The sequence below is a fragment of the Rhinoraja longicauda genome, chromosome 1, assembly GCF_053455715.1.
Source record: "Rhinoraja longicauda isolate Sanriku21f chromosome 1, sRhiLon1.1, whole genome shotgun sequence".
NCBI classification, from domain to species: Eukaryota; Metazoa; Chordata; class Chondrichthyes; order Rajiformes; family Arhynchobatidae; genus Rhinoraja; species Rhinoraja longicauda.
In genome coordinates, this window is record NC_135953.1 from 96,660,005 (window position 1) to 96,678,628 (window position 18,624).

An 18,624-nucleotide genomic window follows, 5' to 3' on the forward strand; every position below is an offset into this window, starting at 1 on the left:
AATTTAAAGATGCGCGGGGCAAGTTTTTTTACACAAAGGTTAATGCGCTGCCAGGGGTGGTGGTGGAGGCAGGTACATGAGTGGCATTTACTTTTAGATAGGCACATGGATAAGCAGGGAATGGAGGATATGGGTTATGTGCAGGAACATAAGTTATGGTCTTGGCATTATGTTCAGCACATTATTGTGGGCCAAAGGGCCTGTTCTTGTGCTGTAATGTTCTATGTTCTAAGGAATTTGGTGCTCTCAATGTGGCCTCTACACCAGCGAGACCAGAGTTGGCAAATGCTTTGCCAAGTAACTGTACTAGCCACTGTAACCATCTGAATCTCCTGGTTCCCAGCCATTTTAATTCATCTCTCCCTTCCTACACCACCCTGTCTGTCCTCTGCCTCTTCCACGTCAAGGTGAGGCAAAACTAGAGGAACAGTACCTCATATGCCACCTAGTAGTCTACAACCCAACAGCATGTACATTATATTCTCCAATTTCAAATAATCCACACCCCCTCTGTCCTTTTCTCTCTCTTTTCCCTGTTCCTTTTTTACATACCTTTCTTCCCGTCTTACTATCATCCTGCCCCTGCCCCACACACTCCTCCCACTGGATCCCCTTCCTTCCCTATGACTCAGCACTCCCTCTGTTGGTCCCACCTGTCGCAACCCCTCATTCAGTTCCATTCATCATCTTCCCTTCCTATCATATTCCAAACTCTGCAGCCTTTTGTCCTCCCCTTATCACTTCCAGCCTCTGGAGCTATCTGCACCCTTCCCTCCCACACCTCACCGTTCTCTGCCAATCAATCTCCTCTATCGCTTGCTTGTTCTTGCACCATCTCTCTTCACCCCTTTGCCCTGGCTACTTCCCTGCTCATTCATCCTGAATGAAGGGTCTTGTCCCAAAATGTTGACTGTCCACTTCCCTCCGCAGTTGCTGAGTGACCTGCTGAGTGCCTCCAGCTGCTCTCCTGTTTGTGCTGCATTACATCCCTCGCAAGTTAGACTGACATCAGTGCAGATTCCGATGGAAAGTAAACCGAGAAACACTGATAGTACGTAGCAACCATTGTACAGCTGCTTTAAAATGCATCAGTTACCTGTCTCACCAAGCAAGCATACACACCAAGAACAAACAAGTGTGGAGCACAGGTTCCAAGTATTCTCTCTATTCCAAGCACATTTACTAAATATACCAACATCTACAGCTTGCCCCTCTCTTCATCTTGAGTGTTGGAGGTTGAGGGGTATCCTGAGGAAGTTTCTAAAATTATGAGAGGCATTGATCGGGTAGACGATCAGAACTTTTTTATCCAGGGTGGAAATGTCAAAGACTAGGTGGCATGGCTTTAAGGTCAGAGGAAAGAAGTTTAAAGGCGATGTGTGGAATGTGTTGCCTAGGGCGGTGGTGGAGGCAGATGCAATAGCGGTATTTAAATGGTTTTTAGATGGGCACATGAACATGTAGGGAACGGAGTGTTATGGATCACATGCAGGTAGAGATTAGTTGAATTTAGCATCATGTTCAGCATGGATTCGTGGGCCGAAGGGCCTGTTCGTGCTGTACTGTTTCATGTTCTATGTTCCACAGGGTTAGATTATGAGAACAAGGTGGATAAACTAAACTGGCATTTGTCTGAGTGTACATTAAGATATAATCCAATAAAAACGATGAAGTTATTTGATACGCTAGATATAACTTCTTTCCTCTGGTGGTGCGGACGGAGTCTGCATAGAACAGGACGTAGACGCTCAAAATGGGAGCAATGTCATTTGGGGATGATGTTGGGAACCTCTCTAACACAAGGGCAGTGGGAGTTAAATGTAAATACATCGGTGAGCTTAATATCCCTCTGAACCTTTCTTATCCATGTACCTGTCCAAGTGTTCAAACAATGAAATTCTTACTTGCAGCAGCAGCAGCACAACAGGTGTGTAAACACAGTACTCAATAGATAATATAATAGTGCCTGCCTCAACTACCTCATCTGGTGGCTCATTCTATATACTCATCATGTGGAAAAGTTGTCCCTCAGATTTGTATTAAATCTTGTCCCACTCACCTTATGTCAAGGGTTCCCAACCTGGGGTAAATCTACCCCCAAGAGGGTATCTTTTGCCTACCCAGGAAGTGGATTTGTACATATTGACTGACTGTGTGTGGTTCTGGTGTACCGGTATCTGTTCATCATTAGTTGTTCATAAATAAGTGAAATAACATTGTTATGTGCTATTATTATTGATATTTGAACTTAAAATAATAATGTTAAAAACAGTATTTTAAAATTTCCCCTTTGTCGGTTGCTTTATTATGGTAGAAGTGTAAACTCAAATTACTGAACAAAACAGGATGGGGGTAAATTTACTTTCGAAAAGTTCCAAAGGGGTAAAAAGGGACGAAAAAGGTTGGGAACCCCTGCCTTATGTCCTCTCATTTTTGATTCCCCTGCCCTGGGTAACAGACTCTGTGCATTCATCCTATCTGTTCCCCTCATGATTTTATATACCTCTATAAGATCACCCATCAGCCTCCCGTGCTCAAAGGAATAACGTCCTAGCTTGCCCAAGCTCTCCCTATAGCTCAGTCCCCCGAGTCCTGGCAACATCCTTGTAAATCTTCTCTGCATTCTTTCCAGCTTAATGTCATGTTTCTTATAGATGACCAAAACTGAACAGAGTACTCCAAGTGTAGCCTTACCAATATCATGTGCAAATGTAACATAATGTCCTGGTGGGCCAAAGGGCCTGTTTCCACGCTGTATCCCTAAAGTCTAAAGTCTAGATATGAACTGCTTAAAAGGTAGAACAGATTGGAGGGAGCCACACAACTGCCTTCTGTTCCTGTACTATTCCAATAAGCACCACCTGATGTTAAGCAGGCCACAGGGAGGAGTGAAGCCTCGTACCTGTTGCTGACGGTGGTTTTAGACTCTCGGTACCATAGGCTGAACTCCATTCCACCTGAGATATCAATGGCCAAACCCCCTTGGAAATCCACGGCTGCTCTCAGTCCTGACTGTAATGGAAGGACCTGAAACAAAAAGAAATTGAGCCTTTACTTTAGATTTTAGAGATACAGCGTGAAGACAGGCCCTTCGGCCCACCGAGTCCATGGCCAGCGATCACACCGTGCACTATCCCACACACCAGGGACAATTTACAATTTTACCAAAGCCAATTAATCTAGAAACCTGTACATCTTAGAAGTGTGGAAAGAAACTGGAGCATCCAGAGAAAACCCATGGCCTAACGGACAGCACCCATAGTCAGAATCAAACCCAGGTCTCTGGTGCTGCAAGGCAGTAACTCTACCACTGTGCCACCCGGGGTTCAATTTTGCCTCAAATCTGTCAAAACTAACTTGACACCAATGATGGTGACTCCAGGGACTGCAGGTGATGTAATCTAGAGGGAAAGATTAACTGCTGGAGAAACCAGCAGGTTGGGCAGCATCTGTGAAGGCAAAGAGTCAAGAATCAAGAGAGTCTAGAGTGTTTTATTGTCGTATGTCCTGAAATTGAACAATTAAATTCTTACTTGCAGCAGCAGCAGGAGCACTACAGGTTTGTAAACACAGTGCTCAATAGATAATATAATGAACAAAACCAAAAAAAGTTTGATAAATAAAAAACCCAATATCATGTCAAATCAAAACAAAGCCCAAAAACCTTAATGCAACCCAGGCAGTTTGTAGTTTGGAGTTTAGTTGGACTTTGTAGTGTTCAATATGGTTGTTGGGAAGAAGCTGTTCCTGAACCTGGACATCACAGTTTTCAGACTCCTGAAACGTCATCGTTTTCAGGGTCCTGAGGTTGAGTCTTGACTAAGACAGCAACGATCCCTTTGCTTCCTCAGATGGATTCCTTTGGACCAAGCTGCCAGAGAAAGTGGTAGAGGAGTCAAGCTTCCTTGTGATTTTCTCTGGTCTTTCAAAGTCAGAGGGGAGACCTGATAGACATTTAAGACATATTTGATTGGAATTGTTTAGATGGATATGGACAGGTAAATTGATCTAACCTGGGTGGATATTCCTTTATGTGGGTGATTGTTATGGGAAGAGTCACATAGAGTCTTTTTGCCACGAGCCAACGTTAATTAAAAAATATATATATACAGATTAAGATCTATATTAAAAGAAAGTATTGTGGATATTTCTTGATAATTAAAACAGAACCTTAGTTTAGTTTAGAGGTACAGCATGGAAGAATAAAGAATAAAGAGTGAAGAAGATTGGACTTTATTGCCATCCATCACAGTGAGGAATGTGGGGATCCGTTGTGGTGGATGTTTATGTTGACTTTTATGTAGTTGTGTGCTTTGTTGCTTTTTCTGATATGACTATTGTAAATCGAGTTTCACTGTACCTTAATTGGAACACGTGACAATAAAATACCTTTGAACCTTTGAAGCAGGCCCTTCGGCCCACCAAGTCCATGCCGACCAATGATCATCTGTTCACACTAGTTCCATGTTATTCCACTTTCATCCACTCCCCACACATTCAGAGCAATTTACAGAGGACAACTAACTTACAAACCTGTATATCTTTGGGATGTGGGAGGAAACTGGAACACCCAAAGGAAACCCACGCATTCACAGGGAACATGCAAACTCCACACAGTCAGTACGTGAGGTGAGGATCGAACCTCAGTCTCTGATGCTGTGAGGCAGCGGCTGTACCAGGTGCACCAGTGTGTCGCCCTAAAATGAAAGACTTTGTGAGACAGACAGATACCTGGGAATGATCGATGAGCAGGATGAGCCCTTTGACCACACTCATTGGCTCACCGGTCGTGGTGAACATCTTGGCCATTAAGTCACTGTAGCCTCGAAAGAAGTTGACAGGCCTGAGCTGGACATCAAACAGCACAGCAGACATACCGGCCAGGGACTCGAGATTCTCCTCCCCTTCATCTGGGGCGGCAGCTATTAAACTCTCTAATCCCTGAGCTTCAATCACAACCTGGGGAAGAAAATCACAGTAAATCATCACTGGATAACTCACACCGTTTGAATGGAATGACGACAAAGTTTATCACCGCATGAACTCCGTTTAACTTGGCATCATGTTCAGCACAAACATTATGGGCCGTAGGGCTGTGCTGTGCTGTACTGTTCTACGTAGAAACAAATAACTGCCAATGCTTCTTAATACACAAAAGGACACAAAGTGCTGGAGGAATTCAATGGCTCAGAATGAGGCCGCACATAAACTGAAGGAATAGCACCTCATATTCTGCTTGGGTAGTTGAATTCTCCAATTTTAAAGAACCTCTAACTAACACTCCCCCCCCCCCCCACGTTCTCCCCCAAACAGCCCCCCCCCCCCCCCCCCCACCCCTTTCCCTCCCGTGCCCCACCTGGACTCACACTTATTTCTCCCCTCCACCTCCCTCCCTGTTACTTTCCTCTCTCCGGCATTACAATCTGCAACTCTTCAATCCTGTCTCATACCTTTTCCTGCCCTTTGTTCCAACCATCTGCCTATCAACACGCCTCCCCTCCCCCTCGTCTATATCCACCTATTATTTGCCATTCTTTGTCCTGCCTCTCCACTTTTCCAGCTTTCTTCTCCCCCTCCCCCCCTACAATCAGTCTGTCGAAGGGTCCCGACCTGAAACGTCACCTCTCCATGTTCTCCACAGATGCTGCCTGACCTGCTGAGTGACTCCAGCACTTTGTGGCCTGTGCTGTTCTAGGTTCTCTGTGCAGGCTTCCAATTCCTCGGCCACCCCATGGGAGGACTGCCTTGTCCCCGGTCAACAAAAGGGGTTCCAGCCATTATGGGTGAACAACTCCACCCAGTGAGAACCAGAGCGTGCAGTTCCACGTACCTGGGTAGCATGCAGTTGTGATTCCTGGCTGAGGACAAAGATGTTCATGTTGCTCTTTCTCAGGATGCCCGAGCCCGAGTACAAGATGTCCAGGCTGTAGGTGGATGCAGAGTCAGTGCCCTCTGAAACACAAGGAATCCCCAGTGAATCATCCCACAGACAATGTGCAAACTGCCATGGAACAGTTATGCAACATGATACCATGACATGCAACATGATACCATGCAACATGACATGCAACAGACATGCAACATGATACCATGCTTCCAGAAGCTAATGGATTTTCTCTTAAGGAGTTCACTCGGTCTTTAGTTTTCTTGCGTTGCTGACTTATGTTGCTCCAAGGGTGACAGCATAAGAGTCCCGCCCTCTCGCCCTCCCATCCCAACCTGCTCATACTCTTGTGTGGGACCTAATGCAGCGCAGGCAGGAGCTGTGATGTTGTCCAGTGCGAGTGAATCACCTCAATTTGCTGATTGATTCTTCTGACCATACTTTAACTCGCCTCCAACCGTGCCTGCCGACTTCCCTCTTTCTGGCCTGGCCAGAAGCCAACTAAAATATTCTCACCCTCCCAACTTGTCCCTCTGTATCATCACAATTTCCTTGATCCCATAACTCAACAAGATCTCCATTCTCCTCTGGCTCTGGTCTCTTTGTATCCTAAATTTAATCGATCCAACTACAATGGACAGGCCTTCAAGTGCCAAAGCCATTGTCTCTAAATTACCCTCTTAAACCCCACCATCTTCATTTATTGCTGTCCTCCTTTAAGGTGATCTTTGAACCCTTTCAGACAGGCTAAACTCTTCGTCATTTGTATGAATTTCAGTACCAAATGGACAATGATCCTGTCAGGCATCAATGGATGTTTTATTATGCCAGCAATAGAAGGCTTAACATACGTTTCATGTATCCCGAGTAGGCTGATGAGGAACCAATCTTGGAGAAACGGTCGTAGTTGTGGACAACGGTGTCTTTCAGAACCTTCCACACCATGTCACTGCAAACAATAGAGTAAGAAACAGGTAGTCTTTACATTTTAGCCGAATGCAAGATCTCGAGAGGCCTCCAGAATTAGTTCTACTGACCATACTCAAAAACAAACTTTGAGCTAAAGAAAAGTAAAAATAAACTATGATAAGTTTTAAGGTAACCTGTATAGTTTTCGAGCACGTAATCCTCATGATTTTCTTTTGTCTGAATGGACTCAAGGAAATGATCACAGCCTAATCACATGAAGTCTAGAAATTGTGGACGCATTGGTGATCATTTTCCAATGTTCTATAGATTCAGGATCAGTTCCTGTGGATTGGAGGGTAGCTAATGTTGTCCCACTTTTTAAGAAAGGAGAGAGAGAGAAAACGGAATTCTCTGAATGCATTCAAGAGAGAGCTAGATAGAGCTCTTAAGGATAGTGGAGTCAGGGGGTATGGGGAGAAGGTAGGAACGGGGTACTGATTGAGAATGATCAGCCATGATCACATTGAATGGCGGTGCTGGCTCGAAGGACCGAATGGCCTACTCCTGCACCTATTGTCTATTGTCTATAAGTCTCCAGCTTAGCTTCCTCCTTAGATCTTATTTACCGTATAAGGAAGGATCCTGACATCAACTCTGAGGAGAATCCCACCACTAATGAGAAAGAAGGCAGTGGGTGATCCATGATGACGAGGCGTGCTTTAAAGTGTCAAGGTACTGGCAACTTTAATAGCAGCCTCAGAAAAGTGTTACTAAATTAATTTAGACATGATATTCCTTTGTAGAGTCGTTAATATACAAAAGTGTCCCAAGTTGTTCATGGAGATATAATAGAGTTATATAGGAATGGCACAGTGGCATAGTGGTGGAGTTGCTGCCTTACAGCACCAGAGACCTGGGTTCAATCTTTTTCTCAAATATTTGCTCATCTCAGGCGCCAGTTCGCTGATGGAGAGGAGAATGTCCATTCCATTGACGTACAAATTTGTAGGTTAATTGGCTTCGGTAAAATTGTAAATTGTCCCTAGTGTTTAGGATAGTGCAAGTGTAGAGGGTGATCATTGGTCGGCACGGACGCAAAAGGTCTGTTTCCACACTATATCTCTAAAGTAAACAAAGGAGGCCAGTGTCATGTTCCTGTCCTTTGGAGAGCTTGTCAATTAATCCTTTCTACAGGTCCCCCCAATCCTCCCTTTAAGTGTTGAATCTGTTTCTGCCAAGCTTTCATATCACAAAAACTCACTGCTATGTTAAAACACAAAATTTCCATTTACCTGCCCGGAAGTTTAAAGCGGAGAATGTCCTGAATCTTTGCGAGTAAATATTTGCTCATCTCAGGCGCCAGTTCGCTGATGGAGAGGAGAATGTTTTTAACCTCCATGTACGAGGGGTTGTTGTTGAAGATGACATCTGCAGCAGCCACACGCACTGTCTTCTCATGGATCCCCTGGGTTTGATGGTAGATCCTGTTCATTACCTTTTTCACCTGGTCAGAAACAAAACATGACTGAGAGTTCCTCCAACAACACCTTCTAAGCACACGACACCCGATACCAAAAAGGTGTATAAAAATCATGAGAGGATTTGTGAGGATTTTGCCAGGACCTGTGGGCCTAAGCTATCGGGAGAGGCTATTCCTTGGAGATCAGGCGGCTGAGGGGTAATCTTATAGAGATGTACAAAATCATCATGAAGGGAACAGTCAATGAGAATGCACAGAGTCTTTTATCCAGCGCAGGGGAATCAAGAATTTGAGGATATAGGTTTAAGGTGAAGAGGGGAAAGATTTAACAGGAACCTTAGAGACAACTTTTTCCACTCAGAAGGTGGTGGGTATGAGCTGCCAGCAGATAGTTGAGCCAGGTACTATAACAACATTTAAAAGACTTGGATAGGTACATGGGTAGGAAAGGTTCAGACGGATATGGGCCTAACGCAAGCAAATAAGACTATCTGAGATGTGGCATCTTGGTCAGCATGGATGGGTCAGGCCGAGGGGTCTATTCCCTTGCTGTAGGACTCTGAAAAAGGACAAGAACAGCAAGTGTACGCAAGGACCACAAAAGTGCAAATTAATCTTGACTTGGAAATATATCACTATTCTTTCAATGTCAACAGATCAAATTTCGAGATTGATCTAATTGGCAATTCTTCACTGGAAAGATTCAAGTTGTTCAAGACAAGGACAGGTCACCACCCTCCCATGGGCAAATCTATCCCCCTCACCTTAGACCTATGTCCTCTGGTTCTCGATCCCCCTACTCTAGGCATAAGACTGTGCATTTACCCAATCCTTTCCCCCCCATGATTTTATATCCCTCACCTTCCTGCCCTCCAAGGAATAAAGTCAGAGCCTGCCCTCTTCCTACAGCTTAGCCCCTTGAGTCCTGGCAACATCCTCATAAATCTTCTCTGCATCCTTTCCAGCTTAACATCTTTCCTATAACATGGTGACCAAAACTGAACAAGATTCTAAATGTGGCCTCACCAACGTCTGTAACTAATGGTCCACCAATGGTCTTCTTAGTGTTAAAATTCGATGAGCGTGATAGTGATGTGGAATCTCACCTCATCTGTGATGAATTGCTGCTCATATATCTGGATAGCAGAGACTGCAATGTTACTGTCAGGTCCAGAGCCAGCCTCTGCATGTTTCAGTAAAATGGGAACTGCGTTAGGAAGGAGGGCGTTCTTCAAAGCAAGAAGGTACATCAGAATCTCAGATTCCTTTGTCGCTGCTTTTGCCCCTTCCAGTATCATTTCCTTTGCTTTAATCACTATCTGAAATGAAAAAAGTTACAATGTCAGATACTGAAATTTAAAATACATTATGCAATATAAGTTCCATTTGCTTAAGAAAGGTCATGTGATAAGAGCAGAATTAGGCCATTTGGCCCATCAAGTCTACTCCGTCATTCAATCATGGCTGATCTATCTCTTTCTCGTAACCCCATTCTCCTGCCTTGTCCCCATTACCCTTGACATCCATACTAATCAAGAATCTATCTATCTCTGCCTTAAAAAAATCCATTGACTTGGTCTCCACAGGTTTCTGTGGCAGAATTCCACGGATTCACCACCCTCTGACTAAAGAAATTCCTCCTCATCTCTTTCTTAAAGGAAACTCCTTTTAATTTTGCAACTATTACCTCTAGTCCTAGACTCTCCCACTAGTGGAAACATCCTCTCCACATCCATTCTATCCAAGCCTTTCACTATTCGAAAAGTTCCAATTAGGTCCCCCCTCATCCTTCTAAACTCCAGCTAGTACAGGCCCAGTGCCGTCAAACGCTCATCATATGTTAACCCACTCATTTCTGGGATCATTCTTGTAAACCTCCTTTGGACCCTCTCCAGAGCCAGCACATCCTTCCTCAGATATGGTGCCCAAAATTGCTCACAATACTCCAAATGTGGCCTGACCAGCGCCTTACAGAGCATCAGCATTACATCCCTGTTTTTATATTCTAGTATTCTAGCCCTCTTGAAATCAATGCAAGCATTGTGTTTGCCTTCCTTACTACTGATTCGACTTGCAAATTAACTTTTTGAGAGGACTGGTTAACTCCCTAAACTCTCTACTCCTCCTTTCCTACAAGGTGGAACTTCAATCTTACCCCTTAGACAGTCATATTGATCATTTCCCAATCAATAGTTTAGTTTTTTTGTCACGTGTACCGATGTACAGTGAAAAGCTTTATTGTTGTCGGCAGAAAGACTATACATGATTGCAACAAGTTGACCATAGTGTACAGATACAGGATAAAGGGAATAACATTCAGTGCAAGATAAAGTCCAGTAAAGTCTGATTAAAGATAGTCCGAGGGTCTCCAATGAGCTAGATGATAATCCTTTATGCTGTTGATCGTGTTTCGGTAGAACCACTTGTGATTTTCACTGTTTAAATGCCCTTTGTTGGGTTGTGCTCATCCAGAGATGGCAAAGATTGTGAAAGAACAGATGCTTATTAGGAAAAGCTAAGTAAACATGTAGAAGAAAAGAAAGGATATTTTCTCAATGGCTTAAAATGGCTGGGAAAAGATTCACGGAGGGACATAAACATCAATATAGATTTGTTCACAAAATGCTGGAGTAACTCAGCAGGTCAGGCAGCATCTCAGGAGAGAAGGAATGGGTGATGTTTCGGGTCGAGACCCTTCTTCAGACAAATATAGATTTGTTGATCACATAGATTGGCTTTCTGCTACCTGATGTAATTCTCTCTCTAAAGAAAACCACAGCCACACCTGAGTAATTCTCTGTACTCACCGGTAATTCACACTGTCCTCTCTTGCAGAATTTTCTGACAAGGGCCCCGATGATAATAACAACAGTTTCTCGGATATCGTTACTCCCAATTTTTCCATTAAGTATTCCCTGTGAAAAAAATAATTGACAAAAAACTCAAATATTAAAAGTGAACGCAGTTACTACACAATAGTAGAAACAAGGAATTGCAGATACTGTTTTACAAAATGCAAAATATGACACAAAGTGCTGGAGTAACTCAGTGGGTCAGGCAGCATCTCTGGGGAACATGGAAAGGTGATGATTCAAGTCTGCACCATCTGAAGAGAGATCTTAACCCAATATGCCATGTATTCATGTTCCCCAGGGATGCTACCTAACCCGCTGAGTTATTCCAGCACTTTGTACCTTTATTTGTATTTAATAGTGACTGGGTTAGAAAACAGCACATTGACTAGTGAAAGTGTAACATTAGAACAATTATTTGACTGAAACTTGGACATCAGGAGGGGGTCATGTTGTTTATAACTTCAAGTTTTATTTGGTCAAATAGTACAATGAACCTCTGTCTCTCAGGTGGAAGTCCCCAGAGTCCACATTTAATCCTCAAAAAAAACATTCACAATGGTTTACCCGATCATTTTCTGGTCAGTGATCACACTGCTGCCCGGTGACTCCAGAACCGCCCTGAGCTCGTACCTGCTTTCTGACCTGATTGAACAAACCACTGAGTTCAAGAGGTGCTCGGGAATGCCAATAAATGTCAGGCTTGTCTGAAGCGATCCATGTATCCCATGAACAGGTGAAGATCTGCATCTAATTTTCTTTTTAACAGGAAACCCTTAATATTTAAAAAAACTCACATTTCTACTCTCAAGTGTATGTAGCTTTAATACCTGATTAGGCCTAGTGTTATACAGTGTGGTAACAGACCCTTCGGCCCAACTTGCTCATGCTGACCAACATCTACACTAGTCCCACCTGCATTTGGTCTGTATCACACTAAACCTATCCAATCCATGTACCTGTCTAAATGTTTCTGCTTCAACTACCTTCTCTGGCAGCTTGTTTCATATACCTCCCAACATTTGTGTAAAAAAGTTGCCCCTCAGGTCCCTATTAAATCTTTCCCCCCTCACCTTAAAATATGTTGTTTTAAGGTGAAATTGTTAAAAGATTGTTCTTTGGTAACATCAATAATCCGGTTAATAAGAAGAAGCAAGAGAATTTTATTGTCATACTAGACCAAGTGGACCCGTTGGGCCCAAACCTCTCTTGCATTGGTGCAGCACCCTCTCCTACCCCCCTCCCTCCCCTCCCCCTCCCCCTCCCCTCCCCACTTCTCCTTCCCCCTCTCCATCCCCCTCAACCCCCCTTATCCACCTTCCTCTCCTCTCCCCTCCCTCCCTCTCCCCCACCTCCCTCCCCCTCCCTCCCTAGGAGATAGATTTAAACTTTAAAATGTGAATAACTTAAAAAATATAACACCGATTTCAATAAAACTACTTGCTTTGCCAGTAAAGCGCTGACAGTGAGTAAGGTGGGCCTAAAATTGTCAAGCTATCGTGTACCGTTTTGGATGTAGTTTGATCACAAATAAACAAACAAACGAGAGTTTTAGTATATAGATGTCCCAAAACAAAACAATAACATTTTTACATGCAGCAGCACAGCAGATATGTAACCATAGTACTCAGAATGTGAGTTTAGTTTAGTTTCTTATTGTCAGGTGTACCAAGGTACAGTGAAAAGCATTTTCGATGCTATCTAGTCAAAGAAAAGACTAAAGGGAGCACCATTTTGTGCAAGATAACGTCTGATTAAAGATAATTTAAAGGTCTCCAATTAGGTAAATGGGAGGTCAGGACCCCTCTCTAGTTGTAGATATGATGGTTCAGTTGCCTGATAACAGCTGGGAAGACACTGTCCCTGAATCTGGAGGTGTGCGTTTTCAAAGTTTTGTACCTCTTGTCTGAAGGGAAAGGGGAGAAGAGAGAGTGAGGAGTGTTCACTGAGGAGAGAGTATGCAATTATTTTGGTGCTTTGTGATGGTGGGAAGGAGATCGGAAGGGGCACTTTCTGAGCCTGCAATATCAAATCAAAAAAATCAAACTGATCGATGGCAAGATCCTAAACTTTGGTTAGCCTTACTGTCCAATTGGACAAAGGACATGACTCCAGGCACCCACATGCCATAAACCTTTGGTACCAAGCGGAAGGCGATAATTAGAAGGTAAATTTAAAAGACCGTTAATGCTGATACGTTGACAAATCTGGCTGTGAACCAATTGTAGAACTAAAAATACTAACCATTAAGGCTTTGAGCGATTCTTCTGTGGGATGAGAGGCAAAGCCAGAGGCATACAGGAACCTCTCCTGCAGGATGAAGCTGCTGTCATTTCGGAAATCAAGGAACTCCAGCATCGCTGCCAAAGAAGCAGCAGTGTGAGCAGAGGTTACAGCATCGACTAGCGGGGGGCTGTAAGGGAGAGAGGCAGCAGGTGAGTGGAAATGTTTATAGACCTTCGCAAGAAGAGGTAAGTATAGTAGGTCTTCCTAGCAAATTCTCTTTCTGACAGATTTTAATAAATACTATGATAGGTACTAATTTATTTTTTGAGATACAGCGTGGAAACAGGCCTTTCGGTCCACCAAGTCCATGCCGATCAGCGATCACCTGTGCACTACTTCTACCCTACACAGTAGGAACAATTTACAGAAGCCAATTAACCTACACGGCTTTGGAATGTGGGAGGAAACCAGAGCACCCAGAGAAATCTCACATGGTCACAAGAAAGACATACAGTGCCCTCCAAAATGTTTGGGACAAAGACCCATCATTTATTTATTTGCCTCTGTACTCCACAATTTGAGAGTTGTAGTGGAAAAAAAAATCACAAGTGGTTAAAGTGCACATTGTCAGATTTTGTTAAAGGGTATTTTTATACATTTTGGTTTCAGCTGTGTTTATACATAGTCCCCCCATTTCAGGGCACCATAATGTTTGGGACACATGGCTTCACAGGCATTTGTAATTGCTCAGGTGTGTTTAATTGCCTCCTTAATGTAGGTATAAGAGTGCTCTCAGCACCTAGTCTTTCCTCCAGTCTTTCCATCACCTTTGGAAACTTTTATTGCTGTTTATCAACATGAGGACCAAAGTTGTGCCAATGAAAGTCGAAGAAGCCATTATGAGACTGAGAAACAAGAATAAAACTGTTAGACATCAGCCAAACCTGAGGCTTACCAAAATCAACTGTTTGGAACATCATTAAGAAGAAAGAGAGCACTGGTGTGCTTACTAATCGCAAAGGGATTGACAGGCCAAGGAAGACCTCCACAACTGATGACAGAAGAATTCTCTCTATAATAAAGAAAAACCCCAAACACCTGCCCGACAGATCAGAAACACTCTTCGGGAGTCAGGTGTGGATTTGTCAATGACCACTGTCCGCAGAAGACTTCATGAACAGAAATACAGAGGCTACACTGCAAGATGCAAACCACTGGTTAGTCGCAAAAATAGAATGGCCAGGTTACAGTTTGCCAAGAAGTACTTAAAAAAGCAACCACAGTTCTGGAAAAAGGTCTTGTGGACAGATGAGACGAAGATTAACTTATATCAGAGTGATGGCAAGAGCAAAGTTTGGAGGAGAGAAGGAACTGCCCAAGATCCAAGAAGGTACTGGCTCACTTATCTTCATTGATGATACAACTGCTGATGGTAATAGCATAATGAATTCTGAAATGTATAGACACATCCTATCTGCTCAAGTTCAAACAAATGACTCCAAAACTCATTGGCCGGCTGTTCATTCTACAGCAAGACCATGATCCCAAACATATTGCTAAACAAAATCTGGTACAGAATAAGGAGGCTAGGTGACACGTGTCCCATAGCTCAGTTGCAGAGGTTGCATTTAAGGAAAGTTTTAAAAGACTGAGTGGTGGTAAGGTTTAGGAAACACCAAAGTCTAGAATGTAGAACACAGAACATTTCAATACAGGAACAGGCCTTTCCGCTCAACAGTATTAGCGCTGAACATGATGCCAAGACCAACTCTTATCTGCCTACACATGATTTAGTACCTACTGAAGTCACAGGAGGTAAGTCACTGACCAGCAGGGCAAGTGAGCTGAGGAATAGTTAATGGAGTTTAATGCAGAAACGTGCACATGTTGCAGTTTTGGGAAGTTAAAACAAACCAGGTTTGCATTTTGGGAAATCAGACTAGACCACCATTCACAGTGAACATCAGGATCTAGGAACGCAGGTATGTAGTTCCTTGAAAGTGGTGTCACAAGTAGATAGGGTGGTCAAGAGGGTTTTTGGCACGTTAGCATTCATCAGTCAGGGTATTAATTATAGAAGTTGGCATGTTGTGTTACAGTTGTACAAGACGTTGATAAAGTCACTTTTAGAGAATTGTGTTCAATTTTGGTCACCCTGCTTTAAAAAGGATGTTGTTAAGCTGGAAAGAGTGCAGAGACAATTATAAAGATGTTCCCAGGACTTGAGGACCTGAGCTCTAGGGAGAGGTTGTGAAGGCTAGGACTTTATTCCTTGGAGCGCAGGGAATGAGGGGTGAGCTTATAGAGGTCTATAAAATCATGAGGGGAATAGATGGGATAAGTGCACAAAGTCTTTTACCCAGAGAAAGGGAATCAAGCAACTGGGGATATAGGTTTAAGGTGACAGGGGAATGATTTAATAGGAACCTGAGGGGCAACTATTCACACAGAGGGTGATGGATATATGAAACAAGCTGCCAGAAGAAGTAGTTGAGGCAGGTACTATAATAACATTTAAAAGACATTTGGACAGGTGCATGGATATCAAAGGTTTAGAGGGATATGGGCAAAAAACTGGCAGGTGAGACGAGTGGAGATGGGGGACCTTGGTCAACATGGGCAAGGTTGAGTCGAAGGGCCTGTTTCGGTGGTATAAAGCTTGGAAGGGATTTGAAAACAACAATTGAAAACAAACATCTTGAGAAGGCTGCACAACATTCGCATTGACCTGTATGCTCAGGATTTATCATCTGAAACGGCATCATTCTGCAAATGAAGCACCTGTTCCTCACAATGTGTTTTGTTCTCATAAGAACAGTTACATATGCATTTGCAGAAATATGTGCAACTCACAGTCTGCTATCACTCTCATTTCTCAGGATTTGCAGGATCTCTTCCTTCTTAGCTTTTTTCAGAGCCTGAATCAAAGTTAAGAAGTTCCTTGAGGCAGATGCTTTGGTGAGTTTCTCCGGCTCCAACTGATTACGAATAGACTGCCAGTATTCAACAAGCTGCAAAGGCAAAGAGAAATTGATTGAACCTTTTCAAGGGATTACTATATGAATTTGACCGGCTGAAAAAGATTGAAAAAATATATCTTTGGCAAATTCCATTCCAAACATAACATACTGGTGAAAGCAAGAGGAATTTTAAAATATAATAACAGTTTGAGTACTTACTGAAGGACATCCTTTGCATCCTGCTTTGACGACTCCAGAAATCAGAGAGATGGGGACATACTTGGGATTCACCGAATTAATAATACTGTTAATCAGATCTCCATGGATTTCTTTCTGTCCAGGTTCTATCATTAGAAACTCCAACTTCTGTCTAAAAGAAGAAAGAAATTGTTTCACTGCAAGTATCACTGCAGTCCATGCTGACTGCAGTACATGAATGGAATTGAAAAGAATACTAGAAATACTCATCAGGCCAGATAGTACCTGTGAAGAAAGAAGCAGAAAGATCTTAGACTCTTTCTACTTCTACAGATGCTGCCTGACCTGATGACTACCTCCAGCTTTCTGTTTTTATTTCAGATTTCCATCCACTGCTGGTTTCTGTTTTAGAGATATAGCGCAGAAACAGGCCCTTTGGCCCGCCAAGTCTGTGCTGACCAGCAATCACCCTCACCACCAGCGCTATCCTACATACCAGGGACAATTTACAATTTACAGAAGCCAATTAACCTACAAACCTGCACGTCTTTGGGATATGGGAGGAAACCGAAGCGATCACAGTCTGTACAGACAGCACCCCTAATCAGGATCGAACCTGGGTCTCTGGCGCTGTAAGGCAGTAAGTCTACAGCTGCACCATTGTGCTGTAATGCCCAATATTCCACACTTTCAAGGTGTAAAGATGATTTAGACATGACTATTTATTTACCACAAGTGAGAATGTCTAGCAAAATGTCTACTAATCTGAACCTAATTTTGTAAACTTTTTTTACTAAGTTTTGTAAAACTTTTATGGTACACGAACCTCAGTTCTGACATATTGTGAACAATAACAGTGACAATACAGAAGCCATGGCATTGATTGTAGAGGCCTTTGGAACATCCCTTGATCATCACAGAAGCTGCAGAAAGTAACTCTTTGCTTTTTGCATTACCTATTTTTAGTCTCAGTTCCCTGTCCAAATATTAATATCGAGTGCTTACATTGATACAATTTTAACCGCAAGTTCTTGTCGGAGATTGAGAGATATCAGATAACGCTCCTCTGATAATACTGAATGGATTAAATTCTCCTCCAATACATAAATGCTCACTGATAGTGACGTGGTATTAACTCCTAAAACCTGAAAAACAAAATCAGTGCATGCAGTAAAATCTTGAAAGTTCTTCAGATTATTGTCAAAGGTTTTCATTTTAAAATAACTATAATAGAGCTTTGAATCCCTGTATTTAATCTCATCTTTTCTTTCTTTGATCCAAGCTTCTTGCTTTTAGTCTTGTACGACACGTTTAGGTTTAGATTTATTGTTGTCACGTGTACTGAGGTATAGTGAAAAGCTTCATTTTGAATACTATCCACACGATCAGATGAGGATTTTTTTTTTACTGCCAGATGCGTGGACAAAGGCTCGAGGTGAAAAAGAGCCAAAAGGGTGACTAAAGGAGACAAAAGGGTGTTTCTCGCAACGAAGAGGAGTGAACTGAGGGAAGGGTACAGATGGAAGGGGATGGGGGGGGGGAGGGGTTTTGACAATGAAGAGGAGGTGGAATATTGGGAGAAGTCAGAAAAATTAGGTGGGGAGAGGAAATGGGTGGAGTGTTCTCTAAAATTGGAGAATTCAATGTTTATCACCAATAAAGAGAGGGATCAGGAAAGAATGAGAATGAGTTTGTCTAAAGAATGTTTGTGTTCTAAATTGAACATCATTCTTTGTAAATCAACCCAGCTTCCCAAATGTTTACATACACCTGTGTATTATATTTAGACATCAAATGCCAGAAAGCCAGCAGAAAGATGTCCTTTAGACACTGACCTTGGTGTGACTGTTGAACCCTCTCCTTGCCATCTTGCAGCTGTCCAGCTTCTTCACTTTGGTCAGCTGGTGGCGGTGTTCCTGGTAGTTAACCTTGCACTTCCCAGAGACGTCAACCTACAGATCATGAGAGGAAGAGTGAGCAGAGTGAGAACAACTGAAATGTGGATGAGAGAAAAAACAAAAAGGAGAACGTAAGGGAAAATGAGTAGAAGCTGAACATTTTTTTTAAATGAGCAAGAGATTTAGAGACGAAACAAAGAGGGAGCAAACTTGATTC

At 42.9% G+C, this 18,624-nt stretch overlaps 1 protein-coding gene across 1 annotated transcript in view; it reads right to left on the reverse strand.

The window, feature by feature from the left end:
- The window catches only part of mttp (microsomal triglyceride transfer protein), a 40,504-nt gene that overhangs the window by 4,151 nt on the left and 17,729 nt on the right, over positions 1-18,624 (reverse strand). Inside the window, exons 5-16 of the mRNA XM_078411464.1 lie at positions 18,345-18,461; positions 17,515-17,654; positions 16,531-16,681; positions 16,205-16,362; positions 13,370-13,538; positions 11,081-11,188; positions 9,380-9,592; positions 8,086-8,297; positions 6,736-6,833; positions 5,831-5,952; positions 4,732-4,959; positions 2,903-3,027 (exon numbers count right to left, since the gene is read on the reverse strand). Coding sequence (XP_078267590.1) covers positions 2,903-3,027; positions 4,732-4,959; positions 5,831-5,952; positions 6,736-6,833; positions 8,086-8,297; positions 9,380-9,592; positions 11,081-11,188; positions 13,370-13,538; positions 16,205-16,362; positions 16,531-16,681; positions 17,515-17,654; positions 18,345-18,461 — 1,841 coding nt within the window. The remainder of the gene's footprint in view (positions 1-2,902; positions 3,028-4,731; positions 4,960-5,830; positions 5,953-6,735; positions 6,834-8,085; positions 8,298-9,379; positions 9,593-11,080; positions 11,189-13,369; positions 13,539-16,204; positions 16,363-16,530; positions 16,682-17,514; positions 17,655-18,344; positions 18,462-18,624) is intronic.